The following is a 25,115-nucleotide window of genomic DNA, read 5'->3' on the forward strand; positions in this document are numbered from 1 at the left end:
ATACGTTGGCAAGGGTCCAGTAAATGTGCTCAAGTAAAGTAGTTAGTCTACAACAAGTCTTTTGCCCGCAAAGTCTGCGGCGGAAAACTTTCAGAATTTCTGTCAGACGCATATTTTTCCGCACATTCTTGATCATAACTTCAGTTAGCATGCATGTATTAGCCCCAACGTAATACCAAAACAGCTCTGGTCTTTTAGCTTTTGAATGACATCTGACTTGCTCCAATAGATGACTGTTTACCCTGTCTGCTGGGGCACAATAGTCAATTACTCACTGATGCGTCAAAAGTATCTGCCCCTATTCTTATGTGTGCGGCTTGAACCAGTTTCGGCGGATTTTACTTTGAAGTGGCGCATTGAATAGTTCATGAAATTCTGAAAAAAAAAAAATTGGTATTCAGGTTGAGGGGTTGTCTCTTCTTCCATATATGGAAAATGTAACGCGTAAAAAGCGTCACAGAGAAATAGTCTAGCTTTTTGAGTTGCAAATTACGCATCGTCGTGCGTAATTTCATATTCTGCAGTTTATTCGTTTATTTTTCTACAACATGGCTAAACGGACGTAAAAACAAAATACAGTAAGGAGGAAGCCTCGGAGGTTTGTTTACACCGGGACAGTGATGCATCTGACGTCAGACGGGGACAGTAATAATGACTGCACGAAGCATCTGAAGAGGGAAACGTGCTGTCGACAAGTGAGTATTATTCATATTTTATTGTTATTTTACTTAATATTATTATAGTTATAGATAGATGGATAGTTAGATACTTTATAGTTAGATACTTTATTGTTCCTGCCTTTTGAAATGTAATAATTTGTGTGTATTTTGATACGGTTTTTCCTTTTTTGTTTTACCAACTGTCCTTTTAGGTACATGTGGGGAGTTGACCTATCAGATGGCCTGATAAGATACTTCAAGGTCTTGCACAAAACACAGAAGTAGACTTTCTTGTTCCACTTCATGGACATTGCTTTTGTGTATGCATCTTGCACAAAGAATGTGGCAGAAGCAGAGGTGAGGTTCCTTTGCACCAGAAGGTATTCAGGGAGACCTTAGCCTTGGAGTTGGCAGAGACGGGGTCTAACACCTCAGTTGAGCCTGGGCCATTTCTTGCCAGTCATCACAAACCTCTGCACAGTGCTCAGGACACAACACACAGTGTGTGCTACAAGTGTGCCACATGTGATGTGCCCCTATGCTTTGTGCCAGGCAGAGACTGCTACAATGATTAGCATGTTGCCAACAGCAAATAATGTTAATACAAATTGTAAATACTGTTCAGTATGGTTTGCTATGTCATTATTTATGTATATAAACTAATTTAATTTAGAACAAACTATTTGTTTGGACTTTTTTTGTATGCACAAAGCTCTGGTTGTAGACAAAATGTGTTTGTGCTTCCGTTGCTCTTTGTCAGTAATTCTCACAGAGGATCTGGATGTGAGATAAGACAGTCCCAAGTGTAACCTTTCATTAGAGCCCAAGATCATGACTGTATGTTGAAGCGTTCAGGAATGGCGGCCTTTTTTCCTAAGGCTCTCCAAATGGCACAGCTTTGGCACAGCTTTGGCACACCTGGTCCTATCCTTAGAAAAACCTGTACAAAATACTCAGATTTTGTTGTATTACAGTCCAATTTGAAGTGGGACTAGGTAAGACTTCAGGCTGTAGTCCCATTGTGTTATTCAGTCCACAGTCCTATGCTAAAGTCACTTTTAAGACACATATTTAGGAAGAAAAATTTGGCAGACATAAAAATCCATCTCTTTCCCTGTATTCAAGCTCATATTACTCTGTGACAGTAGCACGTACCGAGATTCTGACTGTTGTGTTTTCTTTCAAAAGAGACCAGCCCTCTACTCCAAGTAGTTCAAGTACAGCTTTCAATTTACTTTGGGTATGCGTTGCAGGCAAAAAATTGCCCGCCTGTTAAGGGGTTAAGGGGGACGTTAAATGTCAACGGAGGCAGGGAGGCCAAAAAACAGAGCACTGGTTTTTGACATAGCACGGAGAAAAAAGATTGATGTATTATTTTTACAGGAAATCCATAGTGATGACAGCAATGAGGCAGACTGGAACAGAGAGTGGGAAGGACAAGTGTTTTTAAGCCATCACAGCACTCAGAACGCGGGAGTGGGACTTCTTTTCTCCAGAACATTCACTCCGTTATCTCTGGAGGCTGAGCACATAGTAAAAGATAGGTGCTTTTTAGTTAAAGCAAAATTTAAGCATCACACCCTGTTTTTTGTGAACATTTATGCTCCAACGAATGGTGCGGAGAGGGAGAGCCTTTTTAATCAGATCAACAATGGACTGAACTGCTGTGGCTCGGAGGAATTTTTATTCTTGGGTGGGGATTTTCATTGTACTGGAAACAAGTTTTTAGACCGTAATCATGCAGAGCCTCATCCAGCCTCCCAGCTCACTCTAAAGCAGCTGGTCTGCTCCCACGGCCTCGCAGATGTGTGGAGAAGGATGCACACACACTGCAGACAGTACACATGGTCACGCCTAACCGAAGATAGGATCTCCTCAGCCAGACTTGATCGCTTTTATTGTTTTAAACATAATTTTTTATGTTTTTAAGGGCTATACCATCATGCCAGTTGGTTTTACTGATCATTCTTTGGTTTTATGTTATGTTGTCATGAAAATCTTTTTACCCAGGAGCGCGTATTGGCATTTTAACGTTTGATAAAGGTTTTAAAGAAGCTTTAAGTTGTTTTTGGGCCATTTTTAGACGTAGGAAAGATAATTTTACATGTCTCAGGCAGTGGTGGGACCATGGTAAAACTGAGATAAAACTCTTGTGTCAGCAGTATACTCTCAATGTTACACGCGATGCCTGTCGATCTATAAAAGGCTTGGAGACTGAGATAGTGGAACTGCAGACAATTAACACTTCCACAGGAAATCGAGGATATATTGAAGTCCTCAAATCTAAAAAAAATGGTGCTGGCCAACCTGCTGGAGACAAAGGTAAAGGGTGCACTGGTCCGATCCCGGATCCTGAACATCTCGGAGATGGATGCTCCCTTTAGCTTTTTCTTTGGCCTGGAGAAGAAGCGAGGTCAGAAGAAGGTAATCCACTCTCTGCTCTCTGACACAGGGCAGGAGCTCACAGAGACTGAAGAAATAAGAAGGCAAGCTGTGGATTTTTATTCATCCCTCTATGCAAATGCATATGAGGAGAATGACGCACTGTTGGAGTTGTTCTGTGGTGAGCTACCTCAGGTCTCTAAGGAGACTAATACACAGCTGCATCGGCCATTACAAATGGTGGAGCTACAGGCTGCTCTGCAGAGCATGCAGGGACGGAGGGCTCCCGGCATAGATGAGTGTTGAATTTAACAAAGCCTTCTGGAATATTTTAGCACCTGATGTTTTAGAGGTTTTTAATGAAAGTTTGGCTTTGGGTTCTCTGCCGCTGTGCTGCCACAGGGCTGCTGTCACCCTGCTGCCAAAAAAAGTCAATCTGCGAGACATAAAAAATTGACACCCTGTGTCCCTCCTGTGCACGGATTACAAGATTCTTTCCAAGGTCTTGGCGAACAGGCTGAGAAACGCTATGGAGCAGGTCATCCACCGGGATAAGACCTACTGTGTACTTGGCAGGTCTATGGTAGACAATGTCTACCTAATTTGGGATGTTTTGGAGGTTTCCAGCTCATTGGGCATCGATACTGGTCTCATTTCGTTAGACCAGGAAAAGGCTTGTGACCGCGTTGAACACAATTTCCTCTGGAAAACCATGGAGAGGTTTGAGATCCAGGTGCTATACAGTGACATTGAGAGTATGCTCAAGTTCAATGGCAGACTGAGGCTAGAATTTAGTCTTTACAAACTCACAGATGATCTAGAAAGTTTTAAAAGCATCTGGTGTTATAACAATATCCTTTGGACTGTTGTTGAACATGAACTGCAGTTTACAATTTATTCTGTTTTACATATTAACACAGTGTAATGTATCCTGTTAAAATGTAAATAAAATGTCCATCCATCCATCATCTTCCACTTGTCCGGGGATCGGGTCGCGGGGGCAGCAGCTTGAGCAGAGAAACCCAGACGTCCCTGTCCCCGGCCACTTCCTCCAGCTCTTCTGGGGGGACCCCGAGGCGTTCCCAGGCCAGCCGAGAAACATAGTCTCTCCAACGTGTCCTGGGTCTTCCCCGGGGCCTCCTCCCAGTGGGACGGGCCCAGAACACCTCACCAGGGAGGCGTCCAGGAGGCATCCTAACCAGATGCCCGAGCCACCTCATCTGACTCCTCTCGATGCGGAGGAGCAGCGGTTCTGCTCCGAGCCCCTCCCGGATGACCGAGCTTCTCACCCTATCTCTAAGGGAGAGCCCAGACACCCTGCGGAGGAAACTCATTTCAGCCGCTTGTATTCGCGATCTCGTTCTTTCGGTCACTACCCACAGCTCGTGACCATAGGTGAGGGTAGGAACATAGATTGACCGGTAAATCGAGAGCTTCGCCTTCTGGCTCAGCTCCTTCTTCACCACGACGGGCCGGTGCAGAGCCTGCATCACTGCAGACGCCGCACCGATCCGTCTGTCAATCTCCTGCTCCATTCGTCCCTCACTCGTTAACTTAACTCGATACTTGAACTCCTCCACTTGGGGAAGGATCTTATTCCCGACCCGGAGAGGGCATTCCACCCTTTTCCGGCCGAGGACCATGGTCTCAGATTTGGAGGTGCTGATTCTCATCCCAGCCGCTTCACACTCGGCTGAGAACCGCTCCAGTGAGAGCTGAAGGTCACGGCCCGACGACGCCAACAGAACCGCATCGTCCGCAAAAAGCAGAGACCCGATTCTGAGGTCGCCAAAACGGACCCCCTCAACGCCCTGGCTGGGCCTAGAAATTCTGTCCATAAAAATTATGAACATAATCGGTGACAAAGGGCAGCCCTGACGGAGTCCAACCCTCACAGGAAACATGTTCAACTTACTGTCGGCAATACGGACCAAACTCTGACACCGGTCATACAGAGACCGAACAGCCCCTATCAAGGAGTCCGGCACTCCATACTCCCGGAGCACCCCCCACAAGAGTCCCCGAGGGACATGGTCGAACACCTTCTCCAAGTCCACAAAACACATGTATACCGGTTGGGCAAACTCCCATGCTCCCTCCAGGATCCTGCCGAGGGTATAGAGCTGGTCCACTGTTCCACGGCCAGGACGAAAACCACACTGCACCTCCTGAATGCGAGATTCGACTATCCAGCGGATCCTCCTCTCCAGTACCCCCGAATAGACCTTACCAGGGAGGCTGAGGAGTGTGATCCCCCTATAGTTGGAACACACCCTCTGGTCCCCCTTTTTAAAGAGGGGGACCACCACCCCGATCTGCTAGTCCAGAGGCACTGCCCCCGATGTCCACGCGATGCTGCAGAGGCTGGTTCTGTTGTAGGCAGAATATTTTTTTTTTTTAAATGAGCTACTTGACTAATTTGAATTTCCCCCACTGGAGCATGGATAAAGTATTTTTCTATTTCTATTTCTATTATATCATTTTGCAGATCAGTTATGAAGCCTCAGCAGATTGTGGCATGCCATTCTGAAGTTATTTGAACATTTATGCAATCTATTTTACTCATAAATATGAAATAGTTTGGCTTTGGATATTCCTAATGGAAAAAAGAGGTTAAAGACCTTTCAAGCTACAGGGATTGCAGGAATGATCAGCTCTTTACAGCAAGGTTGGTTTCAAAATCACAAGTGAACAGTAATGTCTTTTTCAGCTTGTAAGTTTACATCAAACTACAGAAAGAGTAAACATTCTCCCCAAGCCCTACCAGAGAAAAACAGTTTGACATAAACCTTTTAAAACATAGGATGTGCTGTTTGATCTGCTTTAAATGGACGAGAGTTTCTTTCTTTTTCGTTTCTCTTTCGTTTTTTCTGCCACCTGCAGAAGTTTTTGGACGACTCTGGCTGTGTCAGTGAGGGGAAGGAGGAGGAGTACAGGGGTGTTGAGGATTCCTTCGTCGGGTGTTGTGAGATTAACCATCTGCATGTTAATACCACCAAGACAAAGGAGCTGGTGGTGAATTTCTGCAGGAGGAAATCTGCCCCCACACCCATTTCCATCAACGGTGAGACTGTCGAGGTGGTCCAGGATTACAAATACCTTGGAGTACACCTGGGCAACAAACTGGACTGGACCAAGAATACGGAGGCTGTTTACAAGAAGGGTCAGAGCTGGCTCTATTTCCTGAGGAAGTTCCGGTCATTAAACATATGTAACATCATGCTGAGGATGTTCTACCAGTCGGTGGTAGTCTGTGCCATCTTCTTTGGTTTGGTGTGCTGGGGCAGCAAGGTGAGGGCAACAGATGCCAACAAGATCAACAAGATCATCAGGAAGGCTGGCTCCGTCCTGGGGGTCCAGCTGGACTCTTTGTTGGTGGTGTCTGAGAGGAGGATGCTGCGTAAACTGCATAGTATCCTTGACAACAACACTCACCCTCTCCACCAGGTGAGGCTGCTAAAATTGCACATTGCACAGGGCTGTATATTGTATATACCTTCAGTTAACACTTACCTACAAACGATAATTTTGTTAATTTGTTAATTGTGTTGTACTCAGTTACTTATGCTATTTTATGTTAGCTTTATTTTATTTCTATTTTATTACTTTTTATCACTTTCCCACTTTGTATTGTAACTGTTGCACAGCAATTTCCCTTGGGATAAATAAAGCTTCTTGAATCTTGAATCTTTCGTCAGATATTCGGCTTCATTGGGGCAGGTGTGAAAGCTTATCTGAACATTGGTCATTGGTGCGGACCAAACAAGCGAACTCTGCTCTGCCTGAAAACGTGGGTCTGGGTTCACTTGCAAATAAACCCTAGTGCAGTTTGCTTACAGTAGGAATGCAAACAGATTATCCAGTGAACCAAAGAGAGGAAGTGATGTAGAGCGCAGTGCATTTTGGATAGAAAGAAAAATCAAAGCCAACAGTACGAAACTGAAGCAAAACAAGCAAAAAGTTGGAAGATGTCTTTTGGGCAGAAGTGAAGATTAAGATTTTCGGTCTGAGCAAATCAATCAGCTGGGTTTTTTTCTTCCTCGTGCTTTTTTCCTTCCTGGCCTGTGCTCATTTCGGGTAATAGCGCCTCCAACCGAGCAGCTGTTGTAACTTTGTGACGTTTTCTAGACAGTTTGGTCTGCTTTCAAAAGTGCAGTATAAAAGCAAACCCGCCCAATTGAACCGAGTCTCTCAGACTATCCTAGTGTGAAAGCGCCCTTCATGGACCAATTTGAGGCTGAAATATTGTGAGGTTAATAGCAGGTAGAATCTAATTAACTAATAAGGTCACTCAACTATTAACAGCAGACTTTAAACATCTATTAAAATTGTTGCCAGTGAACTGATTTGTAGACAAATGACCTTTGCCTCTCTAACCACAGTGTCTCAGTCCATCAATATACCCATACTTATTCTCTACATTCAAAACTGTGCAGAAGTGAATCTAACGCTTTGAAGCTGTATGTTGATAAATGTGTTTATGTGTTTCTAATGCTACTGCAGTCCTTACCCGTGGTGGATGGAAGCACGGGGGTCTCTGCTGGTCTTGATGTTCATCATAAGAATGGAAAACCCAAGGAACCACATACCCATGCCAAAGCAGACTCGATACACTGCTTTATAGCCCACAAACATTTCACAATTGAGATAAGCCTGAAGGTCTGGAATAGAGGAGTCTTGCCCATCCACACAGAAGCCTGGAATCTACAAGATATCACACAAAGTCCCATTTAACCTTTACAGTAGACTGAGATGATGAATAGCTTAACTTAATATGAGATTGTGTAAGTAAACGGAATGATACTTTAGCAGCTGGTCCACAGTAGGACTGTCACTTTTTCTTTCAAACGTAGTTTTGTTCAAACGTTGTTCAAACGTAGGGAAACTTTAAACATCAGTGACATATTCAAATTAAGAAATTAAAGTCTTTAAATGCTTCAAATGACAGGCTATATGGACAGATGCATCATCCATCCACTCATCCATTTTCGTCCGCTTAGTGCTTACCATAAAATAATAGCATTGCAACAGGGAGTGGAAGAAGCATTAAAAATACATAAAAGAATATAAAGAGAAACAAATAAAATAATTTAAATTAATTTAAAAACAAGCAGTAATCTAGATAAGTTCAAAGATACCGTGCAGATTTCATGCATAGACACATGAGAAAAGAAATGTTTTTAACCTGGATTTAAAAATGTCTACATTTGGTGAAAGTTTGTTCCAGTTGTTTGCAGCATAACAGCTAAATGCTGCTTCTCCATGTTTAGTCTGGACTCTGGACTGGACCAGCTGACCTGAGTCCTTGGATCTAAGAGCTCTGCTAGGTTTATATTATCTGAACATATCACAGATGTATTTTGGGCCTAAACTGTTCTGGGATTTGTAAACCATCAGCAGGCTTTTAAAATCTATTCTGTGACTGACTGGAAGCCAGTGTAAAGATTTTAAAACTACTGATCTTCAGATCTCTTTGTCCTGGTTAAAACTCTAGCAGCAGCGTTCTGGATGAGCTGCAGCTGTTTAATGCTCTTTTTGGGAAGTCCAGTTAAAAGAGCATTACAGTAATCCGGTCTACTGGAAATGAATGTATGGATGAGTTTCTCCTGATCTTTTTGGGAGAGGAAACCTTTAATTCTGTTGATGTTTCTGAGATGGTAAAAAGCTGCCTTGGTGACAGCTTTGATGTGGCTGCTGAAAGTCAGATTTGAGTCTATCAACACTCCGAGGTTACGAACTTGGTCAGTGATTGTAAGGCCCCAAGTCTCAAGATATTTACCAATGCTGACCCTCTTCTCTTTGCTCCCAAACAGAATGATCTCAGTTTTGTCTTCATTTAATTGTAGAATATTCTCTCTCATTCAGGTTTTTACTTCCTCCAGACACTGACACAGTATCTCTGCTGGGTTGCAGTCGTCCGGTGACAGAGACACATAAAGTTGTGTATCGTCTGCATAACTGTGATAATTGATGTTAAAGTTCTGCAATATCTGGCCCAAAGTTAGCATATACAAGTTAAACAGAAGAGGTCCAAGAATTGACCCCTGGGGGACTCCAGAAGTCATGGCCACTTGCTCAGATTCATAGCTGCCAATTGTAACAAAATAACTTCTGGCCTTCTAAGTAGGACCTGAACCAGTTAAGGACCGCTCCAGAAAGTCCAACCCAGTTTTCCAGCCTGTGCAAAAGGATTCTGTGATCTACAGTATCAAACGCAGCGCTGAAGTCTAACAGAACCAGGACTGAAACCAGAGCTGTTTCAGTCTACTGTTTCAATGCTGTGATGATGTCGGAAGCCTGATTGAAAGTTATCAAGTCTTCCACTTTCATTCAGAAAGTCGTTGAGCTGGTTAAATACAACTTTCTCAATAATCTTGGATATAAAAGAGAGGTTAGAGACAGGTCTGTAGTTATTCATCATAGAGGCGTCTAGAGTTCTCTTCTTTAGGAGGGGCTCAATGGCAGCTGTCTTTAGTGACTTGGGAAAAATGCCTGATGCCAGTTAGCTGTTAACTATTTGTAGGATATCAGTTTCTACTGAGGTAAAAACAGTTTTTAAAAAGTCGGATGGTATTATGTCCAGAGTGCAAGTTGTTGATTTCAGATGCCTGTTGGGGTCTGGGAGTTTTCTCCCTCTGTTTGTTTTGCCTGCTGCTTCTTCTTTTATCCGGTAGGTGGCGCCTGAACTCCGGTGGCTGGGGAGTGACTGGTGTTCCCCATCAAAACCTATCAAGGAGAGGCTTAAAAGGAGTCTGCTGCCAGCACTTCGTCGCCAGTGTGTTAACCAACGTGGTATGTCTTGTACTCTCTTGGTTCCTGGCCTTCTCTCAGAGATTTCCTTACGTTTTCCTATGCTCCTTCCCAGGTTACCTTTGTGCTTCTGTTTCCATTATCAGAACATTATTCAAGTCATCATGCTGTGCCTCAAGATTTCAATTTTGCCTCACCTCCTGAGGTTCCTCGCTGGCAGCGTCCTGGAAAAGCCCTCCTGAAGCCTCCTTACGATTGAACCTTGCTCACCCTCCAAGCCACCTTGTCTAACCACCATCTCGTGCCACCAACTACTTCCTGGATTCAGACGCTAACTTTCAAGCAGCCTCCTGCCTTGGATTATTCAAGCATCGGCTTCCATCTCTCAGACCCCACTCATCTCTCCCTGGCGGTGAATCATCAACTCCTCCTGGAAGACCTGTTCCAAAGTTTCCAGTCCTGGACCATTCCTCTTCATCATTCTATTTTCCAATAAACATTTCAAATCTGCTTCCACCTCCTGAGTTTGTTCTGCATATGGGCCAAATCTGCATTTAAAACCATGACAATGCCGAACCTCTAGGATTTTTAAATCAACAATATAAAATTGTGACATAACATCAGAGTTATTTCTAGGTTTTAGACCCAGATTAGTTTCTTGTTTGTCTGTTTGGCGTGAATGTTTTGTCTAATTGTTTTGATTGTTTTGGCTAAAAACGTTGGCAAATTCGTTGCATTTCTCAGTGGAGAGGAGGTCTGGGTTTGACTGTTTAGGAGGATTTGTGAGTTTTTCCAATCATAGCAAACAGAGTTCGAGAATTGTTGACATTCTTATTAATCATTTCAGATAAATGCAGCTGTCTGGATTTGCACAGCTCATTGTTATAACTACGCAGGCTTTCTTTGTACAGCTCATAGTGAATCTGAAGCTTTCCTGCATTCTCTTTTCAGGTTTTTGACCGTAGTGGTGTTTCTCCATGGTGTTTTCTGTTTGCTCAAGGTGCTCTTGATTCTTATCGGTGCAACAACTTCCATTACATTAAAAATGTTCAAGTTGAAACGATCCAGCAGTCCTTGAACCGACTCTGCGCTCATTATTGGTAACATAGCTATGGCCTCCCTAAACTGAGCACTTGTTTTCTCATTAATGTACCTCTTCTCAACTGAAAAGCTAGTTGTTTGAACATTCTGAGTGATCAATAAATCAAGTAAAATACAAAAATGGTCAGACAAATCAATGACCACAACAGAAGAAATATCAAGACCTTTAGAAATGACCAGGTCCAGAATGTGACCTCGAAGGTGGGTAGGTTCTGTTACATGTTGCCACAAACCAAATATGTCCAGCACAGAAGAAAATTCTTTGGCATTACCATCCGTCATATTATCTATGTGAATGTTAAAATCCCCGGTCATAAAATGGTTAAAATCAGTCGAGATAGTCAGTTTCCCGACTGATGTATCAGAAAAAGTTATATTTTCCGTCTTTGCCATTCTGACATGCTGTGTTATAGAGTCCCCAATTAGAATGGTATCTATTCCATTTTGTGTGGAGGTGTCAATTGCTTCCATAGATGTCACCTTGTTTGTGGGATTCGGGCTTCTCCTAATGATCTGGTTAGCCCTTGGCTGAGTTATGGGGCCATTTCTCTTGTTTTTATTCATTTTTGCGTTACATTCATTATCACAGATTCTATTTGGAGTCAACGGATTGTATTTATTATGCAATGGGACTTCAGGTGGCGGAGTGAGTGCTGGAGGTTTAGGTTTAGTGCTGGGTTTATCTCTGCGACAGACAACATGAGACCAGGTCCTGGCTGGGGTTGATGACTTTGATTTGGCACCAACACTGTTCCAGTACGAGATGTCAGTCGGACCATCCGGATTGGGAGCTTCACCAGATATTCCAGTGTCATTTGGACACAACCAGGTGAGTGTGTCAGCCAGGTCTGCAGTGTGAGGCTCCACATCAGCTGTTATCCCACGTAGAAAGATCTGAGTTAGTCCTTTGGCACATGAAGGCTCCACAGGCTCCACAGGAGCTATAATAGAGTCAATAAATTCCTCGTTCGCACTAATGTCTTGCCACCTTTCAATCCTCTTCTCGAGCTGTGTTATCCTCACAGAGAGCGAGTGTTATCGCTCACACTCTGTGCAGCTCACTGATATTGCAGGGTCAGTAGACATTATTCTGTCCGATTCTCTTTGCAAACAGGAGGGCTAATACCGTTTACAAATATACACTTAAAAGAATAGGAAAAAAGAATAAAATGATATCCAACACTTATAGACAAAAGTACAATGATTTAAAAGTAAATAAAGCAGTAAGCAGCAGGAGGAAGCAGAGACACGTCTGCACTCTTCAGAAGCAGGAATTTCAGTAATTTATAATTGAAATGTACTATTTAAATTTAGTAAAACAAACGTGTAGCCAAATTATTGATGGGTGGACAGTAAGGGTAACGCAGTCATTATGTATACTAAGTATTTCGGGATCTTGTTCCCTAGTGGTGGTAGTGACATGTGAAAAGGACTACATATATAGGTATATGTGTGTGTGTATGTATACAGATATATGTGTATACTATATGTCTCCAGATCTGATAGTACCTTTAATATGTACAAAAATGCTATCTGGTTTCTGTCATTGAGTTGAAATGTAGTTGGGTGCACAGTATGCTGTGATGCTAAATTGTATTTATTACTTCTGAAAAGTTTTTAGCATTGCAACTCTTAGCAATATCAGGCGGCATGATCTATCTCCTACATCTTTATCTCATGTTTCATGGTACTTTTTTATGAATAATATCTGTACTACTTTAACAAAACAGGTTATTCTTTCAATTTTCCTTCAAAACTTCAACAAGGACATCCTATACTGAGATCTCTCTGGACAATTCATGTGCTTTGACTACAGATTAAAAGACTGTTTGCAGCAAAAAACTATAGCATTATTAAAGCCTACTCTGAGCAGAAATATCTGTTTGACTGTATTTCCATGGTTAACTAGCACAGGCAATCTCATAATATATGTATGATATAAGATAACATGATTTATAATCTTGCATTGTTACATGATAGTAACAGATAAACAACTTAAACTTGTACCCTCTTGAGTTGGTTTTCCACTCCTGGCGACAGCATGATACAGGCAACAATGGTACCCAGCAGCAAGACAATGGCGTAGATTATTCTGGTCACTCTGGAGTTTTTGCTCCTCAGACAAGAGCTGCAAATTAGACAGGTAACACTGCTCCTGAGGGATGGCATCTGGGGGAGAAATGAAAATGACATGGTGCATACAAGAAAAATAAATTCTAGTGACAAATGCAAAGAGCTGTTTAAAAAAAATAGTATTAAGGGCTATGCATTTGAAATAAACACACAGTTCTTGTACTGTAGATAAGTGTATACAATACAAATGTATTCAAATATTGAGACGATAGAATCTTTCATGTTGTGTCAACACCCTAACCCTTAACTCTAACTCTGTTCACAGGCTGCAATAGCTAACTGTCTACAAGAAAGAAAATAGCCCTCTTTTTCTGTGTATGCACCAAGCTAGCTGTACAAGAGTTTGGTTAGATCAAGGACCATTAAAAGTTACCAGGACAGACAGGACAGATCTGAAGCTATAGAGCTGTAGAGCGACAGAGAGGATAGATAGTGAATTGGTAGATTAGAAGTGTGACATTGGGGGGTGACAACAGCAAGGATAAATTGCTCAAGATATCAATGTGTAGCTCAAATAGATTAGGAAAGATTTATACAAAAGAAAAGCAGGAGGTGCCTTCCATCGGACACCTTCTCACAGATGAGGGTTTGAAAGTCGATCCTGAGAAGGTTCGAGCCATCAAAGACATGCTACCATGAAGAAAGAAATTCATAAAAGACATCAACTGAATAAGATTTTAAAAAGGAGTTTCATACCAAGGCTGAGAAGATGAAAACTTTTAGATGAGAGCGTAATATGTTTTATCAATGGATGTTGTATTAAGCTAAACAAGCTAGTATGCAATCATGTACATGGGCAGCTGTATTTCAGGAGGAAGAGCAGTCCTGGGCAAGACACTGAACCCCACATCACCTACCGATGTGTCCATCAGTGTATGAATGTGTGTGAATGCTTTGAAGAAACACTGTGTGGCCATATAGACTAAGACGTGCTTGTATGAGTGTGTGAGTAAATGGGTAAATGTGACATGTTGTGTGTAAGCACTTTGAGTGGTCCGCTAGACTAGAAAATCACAATACAAGTACAGTCCATTTACCATTTATAGCATGCTATAATCCAAGGAGAACTTCACAGATTCATCCCATACCAAACTTCAGTCCAGAAGTATGTATAGAACAGATCGGGATCAGGCATTTGGTCATAGAATGGTAGACTTTGTCCCAATTCATTGTCAAATAAACTGGAATCCTGGATACCACCTGTGGCAGAAATACCAGAGTAGTATTCTCATGTTGTATATTTAACCCTCCTGTTGTCTTGCGGGTCAAACGTGAGCCACTACCATGTTTAGCTGTAGAAAAAAGTACCGTAAACTATCTTTTTCCAACTTGAAATTTTATGACTTTTCATAAAGGGACATGAGAAAAAGTCGTACTTTATTTTTGTTTATGTTTCCATGTGGGCTGTACACCACTAGGGTACAAAGATTGTCTTATGGGTCATTTTTGACCCGTGAATTATAAAAACATTTAAACACCAGAAAAAAGTTCAATGTTTTTTTCCCTTTCAATAAAATTAATTCAGAAGTAATTACTTCACATTTATATAATAGCAATAATAAACTTTTATTATGTAAAAGAAAACTGAGAAAACAAGAAAACTGTTGGTCCAACTGACAGTTGGTTTGTGGTAATAAAAAAAAGTGTAATCCTGAAAACTGGTGATTGTCTTTTTGTATTGTGTAACAAAAAATACATGATAAAAAATTTATTGAATTGAGTTGAATAGATGAATAACAGGTGGTTTCATCATACAAAATAGATTTTAAGATTTAAAATTCAATTAAGTTGCTTTATTTTGGGGCTTTGGTAGGGAGGGTCATTTTTGACCCATAGGACAAAGGGAGTAAACACAATGTTAAGACCCCACAAGGGTTAACATCAGTAATCTGAGAACAGAGTATTCAAACGTATAGCATTCAGCTTGGACAACAAATTCAATGTTTGAGGCTGGCAGTTCAAGATGAATGAAAAAAACATACACTTTATTGCCAAAAGTATTCGCTCATCTGCCTTTATGAACTTAAGTGACATCGAATTCTTAAACCATAGGGTTTAATATGACGTCAGCCCACCCTTTGCAGCTATAACAGCTTCAAGTCTTCTGGGCAAGCTTTTCACAAGGTTTAGGAGTGTGTTTATGGGATTTTTTGACCAATCTTCCAGAAGCACATTTATGAGGTCAAACACTGATTTTTGATTAGAAGGCCTGGCTCGCAAGTCTCCGCTCTAATTTATCCCAAAGGTGTTCTGTGCAGGCCAGTCAAGTTCTTCCACACCAAACTCGCTCATCCATGAGCATCCAGTTAGTCCTTCTCTATAATCTTGCTGATTTCCTCCTCCGCCTGAGTTTTAGCTTCAGCAACCACCAACATTGCAGCCCTTTTAGTTACTCAGTACAGTACCTGTCACCTGCTTCAGGTGACCCCCAGGACAATCAAGTTCGAAAGGCCTCCCTCTTCAGCTTGATCCACCAGAAGTTCCTCCCATTACCACCACAATAGGCACTGGTGGTCTTCATGCCACAGCTAGAAGATTTAGGGGCCTCCCCCAAACGTCCCCAGTTCACTCTCACAGTCAGTTTTGCCATAGCTGTCATGACAAGTGCCGAGCTGACACTGCTGAGACTGGGAGCTTTGGGTAGAAGACAAGGTTTATTTAAAGGCAGCAGGAGTCCGAGAGAGGATCCAGGTGAACGGGAAACACTGAGAGGAGAGGGAGATGGTTAGTGATGGTCTGAGAGAGTGATTTATCCAGGTAGACGTGTGGATTTGTCCATCTGGCAAAGACTGTTGTTCTTGCAGATCCTTAAGAAGGTGTCTTGATAAGGGCAGATGAGGAACAGGTGTGAGAGCAGGAGCTAAGCAGACTCCGCCCCAGGCTCCCTAAGACGCAGAGACCAAACAAACACCACAGCCAAGCATGATCATGACAAAACCAGATCTGTCTGGCAGTGTTCCCCTCCAACAGATTTACCTCAAGTGGTGATCAGTTGGCACCTCTGTCCCTCTCTTCACCCGAATATCCAAGACATCTAGGCCACAGGTCTGACTACAAAGTCGAATTAAGGAGGTAGCAGGTACACTTAGAAATCACCTTATGCTCAAACATGGTGTTTGAAATGGTGATCCCTGCCCAGCACAGAAGTCCAAAAGCAAAATACTGCTCGGGTTCAGATCGGGGACTCTGTTTCTTTCCAATCACACCCAAGGTCACTCTTGAAGTGACACTTGAAGTCCCCCAGAAGAACAACGGAATCCCCTGTTGGCACCTTCTCGAGGACATCACTAAGAGAAACCCGGAAGGCCGGGTAATCTGAATTGCTGTTCGGTGCAAGTCGCCTTCCCTCCTGCAACTTGTGGGCTTGTGTGTAAGGCAACTATCTCCATTACTGGGGAGAACTCTAACACAGAGGCGCTCAGCTAGGGGCTTGTGAGTACTGTGGACATCAGCCAAAGAAACCCTCCAATTATTTCTTTCATCTGTTGTTTTTTATCATACTAAATATTGAGCCAATACACTGAATTGAGTTAAATAATTTTTAAATTTTGAATCAGGGAAGGAACTAATAATTAAACAAATTTGACGTGATAATTAAATTGACATTGCTTCACAAACGGTAATATATACAAAAAATAGAATGTATCTTGGACTGACTTTTTTGATGATAAATCAATATTTCTAAAATGTAATTTGTGATTGAAAAATGCAATGCAATGCTAAAAAAATTTGATTTTGCTATCTGGAAGATTTCTAACAATGTAAACTACATCTGTTTAGGTGAAGGGGGCTCTCTCTGTTTTGCATGTTGTGAAATAGAGTTTTTAGCTCTCAAAAGTAGCTATTCAATTCCCCTAAAACATGCAGTATTTTGATTGATAACACAATAGTCGCATTCGGACAGAGCAGTTCTAAGAACGGTCCACCTCGAATTTCGTTCTAATAACTGCCCTTCGCCAGGGGAACGGTTTCATTTTGCATTCGCACATGAGTCGGGACCTTGATAGGGACTGATGCGACACAACTGTCTGCGTCAGTGACGTGTTATTTTAGCGCCACACTCAACAACAAAACAAAAAAAACAAAACCCACAAAAAGGAAAGGAGAGAAGAAAAAAACACCACCAAGAAGCTTATATGGAGAGCGGGGAGGCCACCGTGTTCATGGTCTGCATGACGGTGATATTAATCACGGACGATCACATCGGGCATCTAACATCGAGGCTGGAAGAGCTCACAGAGAGCGATACTTCTTCGTTACATGAAGGGAAGAAGGAGAGCAGAGCGCCGCAGACAAAGGAGACGACGTGTCAGTTTAACTTATTAAACACGCGCAGGTTTTGTCCGTGTCGTATGAGTAAACATTTCAGCCGTGACAACATGACAAGGGGCGGCGCTAACAACCACCAAACACCTCCGTCACATGTGTTCCTATAGAACCCTGAAAAGACCCAGCCCCGGAGAAGGAGCTAAAATGGTTATAGGAACTGAGGGCGATGGTCCCGAGTTCCTGTATGTGCGAATGTGGGAAAAAACGGCCCCGTTCCTGTCACGTTGTGGTGTAGAAGGGGAGGACACGGATGCGGACTTATAAAGAAAAGGGTGATTTATTAACAAAAAACAAAGTACAACATAAAACGCGGCAGAGCCGGAGAAAAACTGAGCTATAAACAAAAACAAAATTACTTGACATGGCATGGAATAAATACTTAACTTAGTCGTTGAAACATGGCATGAGAACTAACCGCAACAACAGCAACAACACTAGTGACATCAACATCAACAAAGATCCGGCAAAACTGAAAGGGGAGGCAGGAAACTAAATAGGGAGTGAGAGTGATTGGGGAGTGAGTGCAGCTGAGGGAAAAAACACAGGTGAAGTGAGTGAACTAATGACCTGAGTGAGGGAAGTGAAGGGAAAACTAAACATGGACTGAAAAGAAACATAACCTAAACATGAAAACTAAAAACATGAGTCTCTGGGCGTGACAGAGCCCCCCCCTCAAGGGGTGGATCCCAGACATCCCAAAAAAGTCCAAGGGTGGGAGGGAGGGGCTCGAAGCCGGTCGGGGAACCAGAAACGGGCGTGGTACCGGCTTCGGGCAGCAGGAGGCAGTGGTCTGGCGGACGCCCAGACCGCAGACGGCGTAGCCGGAACAGGCGGTGGTCTGGCGGACGCCCAGACCGCAGACGGCGTAGCCGGAACAGGCGGTGGTCTGGCGGACGCCCAGACCGCAGACGGCGTAGCCGGAACAGGCGGTGGTCTGGCGGACGCCCAGACCGCAGACGGCGTAGCCGGAACAGGCGGTGGTCTGGCGGACGCCCAGACCGCAGACGGCGTAGCCGGAACAGGCGGTGGTCTGGCGGACGCCCAGACCGCAGACGGCGTAGCAGGAGACGGCGGTGGTCTGGCGGACGCCCAGACTTCCGTCGGCGTGGCGGCAGGAGACGGCGGTGATCCGGCGGACGCCCAGACCCCCGATGACGTGGCAGCAGGAAGCGGTGGTCTGGCGGGCGGCCAGACATCCCGTGGCGTGGCAGCAGGAAGCGGTGGTCTGGCGGGCGGCCAGACATCCCGTGGCGTGGCAGCAGGAAGCGGTGGTGGTCTGGCGGGCGGCCAGACATCCCGTGGCGTGGCAGCAGGAGGTGGTGGTCTGGCGGGCGGCCAGACATCCCGTGGCGTGGCAGCAGGAGGTGGTGGTCTGGCGGGCGGCCAGACATCCCGTGGCGTGGCAGCAGGAGGCGAAGACCGTCCCCCGGTCGGACGGACCTCCGACGGGGGGGGAGCCCCCCCTTTAAGGGATGGATCCCAGACATCCCCAAAGTCTGGGGGTGGGAGGGAGGGGCTCGAACCGGTGAGTCCATGTCGGGCTCTGCCGCCTTATGGTCAGGCCCTGTGGCCTCTTGGTCAGGCCCTGTGGCCTCTTGGTCAGGCCCTGTGGCCTCTTGGTCAGGCCCTAAAGCCTCGTGGTCAGGCCCTAAAGCCTCGTGGTCAGGCCCTGTGGCCTCGTGGACAGGCCCTGTGGCCTCGTGGACAGGCCCTGTGGCCTCGTGGTCAGGCCCTGTGGCCTCGTGGTCAGGCCCTAAAGCCTCGTGGTCAGGCCCTAAAGCCTCGTGGTCAGGCCCTAAAGCCTCGTGGTCAGGCCCTGTGGCCTCGTGGTCAGGCCCTGTGGCCTCGTGGTCAGGCCCTGTGGCCTCTTGGTCAGGCCCTGTGGCCTCTTGGTCGTGGTCAGGCCCTGTGGCCTCTTGGTCAGGCTCTAAAGCCTCGTGGTCAGGCTCTAAAGCCTCGTGGTCAGGCCCTGTGGCCTCTTGGTCTTGGTCAGGCTCTAAAGCCTCGTGGTCAGGCTCTAAAGCCTCGTGGACAGGCCCTATGGCCTCTTGGTCGAGTTCGGAGTCAGGCCCGGAGGCCTCTATAGCTGGGACCAGCTCTGGAACGGCTGGGGCCAGCTCTGGAACGGCTGGGGCCAGCTCAGGAACGGCTGGGGCCAGCTCAGGAACGGCTGGGGCCAGCTCAGGAACGGCTGGGGCCGGGGCCAGCTCTGGGACGGCTGGGGCCGGGGCCAGCTCTGGGACGGCTGGGGCCAGCTCTGGGACGGCTGGGGCCAGCTCTGGGACGGCTGGGGCCAGCTCTGGGACGGCTGGGGCCAGCTCTGGGACGGCTGGGGCCAGCTCTGGGACGGCTGGGGCCAGCTCTGGGACGGCTGAGTCTCTGGTGACTGTGGCTGAGGAGAAGCTGTACAGCATGGTTACCTCGTATGGCTCCAAGCCAAAAATGTCCTGGGTAGCTGAGCGCTGCACGCTCATGACCTCCGCCCAGATGTCTGCCACAGCCGGCAAGTGCTGGAGGACCTGCTTCCTCAAAAAGAAGTCCACCAGGTCATCAGCCACGTTCAGCTGCTGCCAGGCGGTGTCGTCCCGTGCCAAGCAGGCCCAGAACCTCCCGACCAGCTTCCAAAAGGAGTCTTCGTCCGCCGCGTCCATTTCTGGCCGGATCTTTCTGTCACGTATGGTGTAGAAGGGGAGGACACGGATGCGGACTTATAAAGAAAAGGGTGATTTATTAACAAAAAACAAAGTACAACATAAAACGCGGCAGAGCCGGAGAAAAACTGAGCTATAAACAAAAACAAAATTACTTGACATGGCATGGAATAAATACTTAACTTAGTCGTTGAAACATGGCATGAGAACTAACCGCAACAACAGCAACAACACTAGTGACATCAACATCAACAAAGATCCGGCAAAACTGAAAGGGGAGGCAGGAAACTAAATAGGGAGTGAGAGTGATTGGGGAGTGAGTGCAGCTGAGGGAAAAAACACAGGTGAAGTGAGTGAACTAATGACCTGAGTGAGGGAAGTGAAGGGAAAACTAAACATGGACTGAAAAGAAACATAACCTAAACATGAAAACTAAAAACATGAGTCTCTGGGCGTGACAGTTCCTGAAAAGGTTATAGGAACTGCAAAAGGTTCCTATAGTGGGAATGCACCTAATGCACAAGTTATTTTGAAAGCACCTTTCCATGCTCACTCATTGGGAGTTCGGACTATCTTCAAATCAGCTCATGCTTGTAGCCCAGGAGTTGACTGGTTCATCCAGAGGACAAAACACCCAAACACAAACTGAGTGGTGTTGTATATGCAGTACAGTGCAGTGAGGAGTTTATATAGGAGGGACTAAACCGCTTCATGAGTACATGGCACAACACAGGTGAACCAGCTCCTTAGGTCAAGTCTCAACAGGAGAAGGGACACACTTTTGAGGTAATGTACACATTCTAGTAATTCAGTGACATTTTTTCCCTTTTTTTTTCCCTTTTGCACTTGTGACCTTCACAACCCACCAAGTTTGAACCAAAGGCAAATTCCCCCATCAATTGGTTTTAGAACTGAAGAAATGTCTACAAGAATTAAGAAAAATAAATCCAGTTTCCATCATTCAAGCTCTTAGACATGTCAAAGAAAGATCTGGTCTGGCAACCTACCTGAGAAGGTACACTAGAGAAGCTGAAGTGAGTGAAACAAAAATTATGTTCCTCACTGAATCATCCAGGGTAATTAGCTTATGATAGATCCACCCAGGGCTAAGACTAAACAGTACTAGAAAAGCAAATGGGAGAAAGAGGCATCACATAACACCGATGCTGCATGGCTAAGAGCTGACCTCAGTAATCTCACAGAACAAGAACGATATACCATCACAGTTACAGACATCCAAGAAGGGTTTCAAGTATGAAGAGCTGGACTGCACCAGACCCTGACATGAATCATGATACACACCTATTTGATAAGACACTAGCGGCACACAATGAACGCCAAATGGCACAAATGAACCAGCTGCTAATGGATGGAACCACTTGATGGTTAACTCAAGGTGGGACTGTCCTGATCATGAGAGATGCCCTGAAAGGGACGATTCCATGACCCTACTGGCAAATAACTTGCCTCTATATAGTGTTGAAACTCCTGTCGGACATTACAGTAGTTAGGATATGTAGGTACATGGCTACATACATGAGCAGGCTATGGAGTAGCATGGTATGCTACTCCATAGCTATCGGCCAATCTGACTCCATGGTCACGCAGAGGCTATTAATCCTTTCGAAGTTCTCCGTCGGGATGTTGGGTACGCAAGGCAATTCACCTCCCGATCAGTAGGCGTCGCTACGCTAGACGACCTAATCTCTAACGATAGACCTAACGTCTATCGTGAAAGTTGTTGATTGATTGTTCACCTTCCGGCTCCGTTCCACTCCTCACAGTGAACGATTGCGACCGAGAGAGAAAGTCTGTTGTTGGAGTTGGAGCTTATTGATATTGAAATGCAAATAATTTTGACCTAATGTTGACCGGCGCACAGTAAACTTTTTCAAAAATGGCGGTGTTGTTGTTGTGAGTGGAAGGAGCTAAATTGGAAAAGTGATTCCAGAAATGATGTTGTGACCAATCACAACCCTTGCGGTCTACGCGAGTCTCCGTCTCCTTGAAGGATAGTTAGGAATTTTGGCCGACGCACGCAAGCAACGGAGAGCGTCTCAGGGAGGGTCTCCGACGACGGAGAGGGCTCTCCGTGGCTCTCCGTAGCCTTTCCCGGACGACTGTAAATCAGGCTTTACCCGATTGTTGAAAATGTTATTGATGTTAATGCCATTTTAGCAGCAATTCCAGCAGACTGAAATTGGTACACAGTTATTGATCTTTGTTCTGCTTATTTTTCTGCTAATCACTTACATTGATAATATTCTTCTGGCGTGTCCCACACAATAATACTGTTTTCAAGACAGCTTGGCTCTTCTGAACTACCTTACTAAAGGATGTAAAACCTCCCTAGCCAAGATGCAATTTTGTCAGTCAAGTGTGCATTATCTGGGATATGTTTTGGAAGAAGAATGTCGGCATTTGTCACCAGAAAGAATGAAAGTCATCATGAACTTGAAAAGACCACAGACTAAGACTGAGATGCTGTCATTCTTGTGAACTATTGTAGAGCATGGCTGGCAGAATATGCTGTATATGATTCTGTTTTGCGTGCAGCAACCCTGAAAGAGAAATCTGATGCTGTGCGATGGGATGAGGACATGAGACATGCCGTTTGCCACATGAAATACACTATATTGCTAAAAGTATTCGCTCATCTGCCTTTACACGCATATGAATTTAAATGACATCCCATTCTTAATCCCCAGGGTTTAATTATAATTATAATTATAATTGTCAGCTATCAGCCCGCCCTTTGCAGCCTAAACTCTTCTGGGCAAGCTTTCCACAAGGTTTAGGAGTGTGTTTATGGGAATCTTTGACTATTCTTCCAAAAGCGCATTTGTGAGGTCAGACACTGATGTTGGACGAGAAGGCCTGGCTCGCAGTGGCCGCTCTAATTCATCCCAAAGATGTTCTATCAGATTGAGGTAAGGACTCTGTGCAGGCCAGTCAACTTCTTCCACACCAAACTCTCCCATCTATGTCTTTATGGATCTTGCTTTGTGCACTGGTGCGCAGTCCTGTTGGAAAAAGAAGGGGCCATCCCCAAACTGCTTCCACAAAGTTGGGAGCATGAAATTTAAACCTCACCAGTGTCCTGGTATGCAGCGTGACGATTTTGTCGTGAGGGATTCTATTGGTTCAGAAAGTACTCACTTGAAACACCAAGTTCTCTGGCGAATACCGCCCATACGGCCTCCTTTCGGTTCAGATCTTTGTGGTACAGCACCCAATGGTCATAAACTATTGGGTTCTGTTCCGTGGTAAAGATCAGCTTCTCCTCATCCATTATTCCCTGAGTGATGCTGACCTGTTGCTAACTAGCTTGTCAACAGGAAGCAGCGTGTTCATTTCAACCAATTAACCAAATGTAGCAATTGACTCAGCATCCGCTGACCACGCTCTGTCATTTTACATGGCCTACCACTTTGTGGCTCAGTTGCTGTCGTTCCCAATCGCTTCCACTCTGTTATAATACCACTGACAGTTGACTGTGGAATATTTAGTAGCAAGAAAATTTTACGACTGGACTTGCTGCACAGGTGACATCCTATCACGGTACCACGCTGGAATTCACTGAGCTCCTGAGAGTATATATAGTGTATCTCAGAATATACTGTAACTGTGCAACACAACAAACGAGGCAGCTGCTCGGCCATGGAAACCCATTCTATGAAGCTCTCTACACCCTGTTCTTTAGCTAATCTGAAGGCCACATGAAGTTTGGAAGTCTGTAGTGATTGGCTCTGCAGAAAGTTGGCAGCCTATGTTGAGACTAATTAGCAATCTTTGAAGAAAGAAGATTTGGTTTAGTGCGCACTTATACAAAATACACCCAATCTCATCCACGTACATCCACATCCACATACACACACAATCACACTCATAATCTTTTATATTTGTATAACCATTTTTGCCTTTCGAACAGATGTCTTAGCTGACCTTTTTGTTAATGGCAGGGGGCACCCCTATTTTTCCTGCTGTGCCAAATATCAGACAGGCAGCACAGATACCCCTTCAAGGGTGTGGACAAGGAAGTCCCATTTACCGCATAAATACAAAAAGGAGGGGTGTGATAGCATGTTTTGGGAGAAAACAGACCTTATTGATGCTGCATGAAGTTGGAAAGGTCAATCTTGAGATACAGTATATGATACAAGGAGGTTTAGAGAAAAAAACAAGATGTCCGGACTTTCCTTATAGAAATATGAGGAAGATAACACCTAAAGACAGACGTGTTGTTTTGCACGTATCTTGGGGTATACATTACATTACATTACATTACGGTCATTTTGCAGACGCTTTTAACCAAAGCGACTTACAATAAGTGCGTTCAACATCGGTAGGCAAAAGAACTTCAGGTCACAAGAAATCATAAGTGCATTTCCTTCCAAAACCAAACAGCTAAGAGCAAAACTAGTGCTAGAGTAAGTGCGATAAGTCAGGTACCTAGACAGATGGGAAGACAATTTAGAAAACAAAGACAATTTAGGATTCAATATAAACACTTGTGCTAAAGAAAATAAAAAATTAAAATAAAATAAAGGACCAGACTCATTGAATAATCCCCTACACTCCCTATTATATAGATCAGTGAGCAGTGCTGACCAACATATCGTTGGGGTCATCAGGTGGAAACCTCCTTCCATCAGTGTTTCGTCTAGTTGGGCCCACGACACCTCCAGAAGGCTAGACAATGACCACTGGCGTCCCAGAGTCACCCCCCTAATGCCAGCCAACACTGCCCCTCACACCACAACCACCATAATCTACCTCAGCCTCTCACCAACTGCACACCAGTCACAGCGGGGTGGGGATGCAAACCCTGGTTCGGGTAGGGGAAGAAATAAAAGAGGTAAGAAAAGCAGGAATGGGATTCAAACCCTGGTTCGGGAAGGGGGTAATGAAAATATAGAGGGTGCCAGTGGTGGAGGAAACATAACGTATAAATTGGACAGTGTTTCTTTGTTTGTTTGTTCTTACTTCTGATGCATACAAGCTGTATAACCCTGTGTACACAGTATTAAAGAATATCCTCCAATAAAGACTTGCTTACTTCCAGTTTTATTGATTCCCGCCTCATCTACTTTAACTCTTGGTCTTGATG

The 25,115-nt window shown here is 44.5% G+C and overlaps 1 protein-coding gene across 1 annotated transcript in view; it reads right to left on the bottom strand.

Annotated features, from left to right (window-relative positions):
• serinc3 (serine incorporator 3) overlaps positions 1-13,061 on the bottom strand; it is a 48,996-nt gene extending 35,935 nt beyond the window's left edge. Inside the window, exons 1-2 of the mRNA XM_075462283.1 lie at positions 12,900-13,061; positions 7,552-7,745 (exon numbers count right to left, since the gene is read on the bottom strand). Coding sequence (XP_075318398.1) covers positions 7,552-7,745; positions 12,900-13,061 — 356 coding nt within the window. The remainder of the gene's footprint in view (positions 1-7,551; positions 7,746-12,899) is intronic.
• Positions 13,062-25,115: the final 12,054 nt, after the last annotated feature.

The sequence above is a fragment of the Odontesthes bonariensis genome, chromosome 3 (genome assembly GCF_027942865.1).
Source record: "Odontesthes bonariensis isolate fOdoBon6 chromosome 3, fOdoBon6.hap1, whole genome shotgun sequence".
Taxonomy (NCBI): Eukaryota; Metazoa; Chordata; class Actinopteri; order Atheriniformes; family Atherinopsidae; genus Odontesthes; species Odontesthes bonariensis.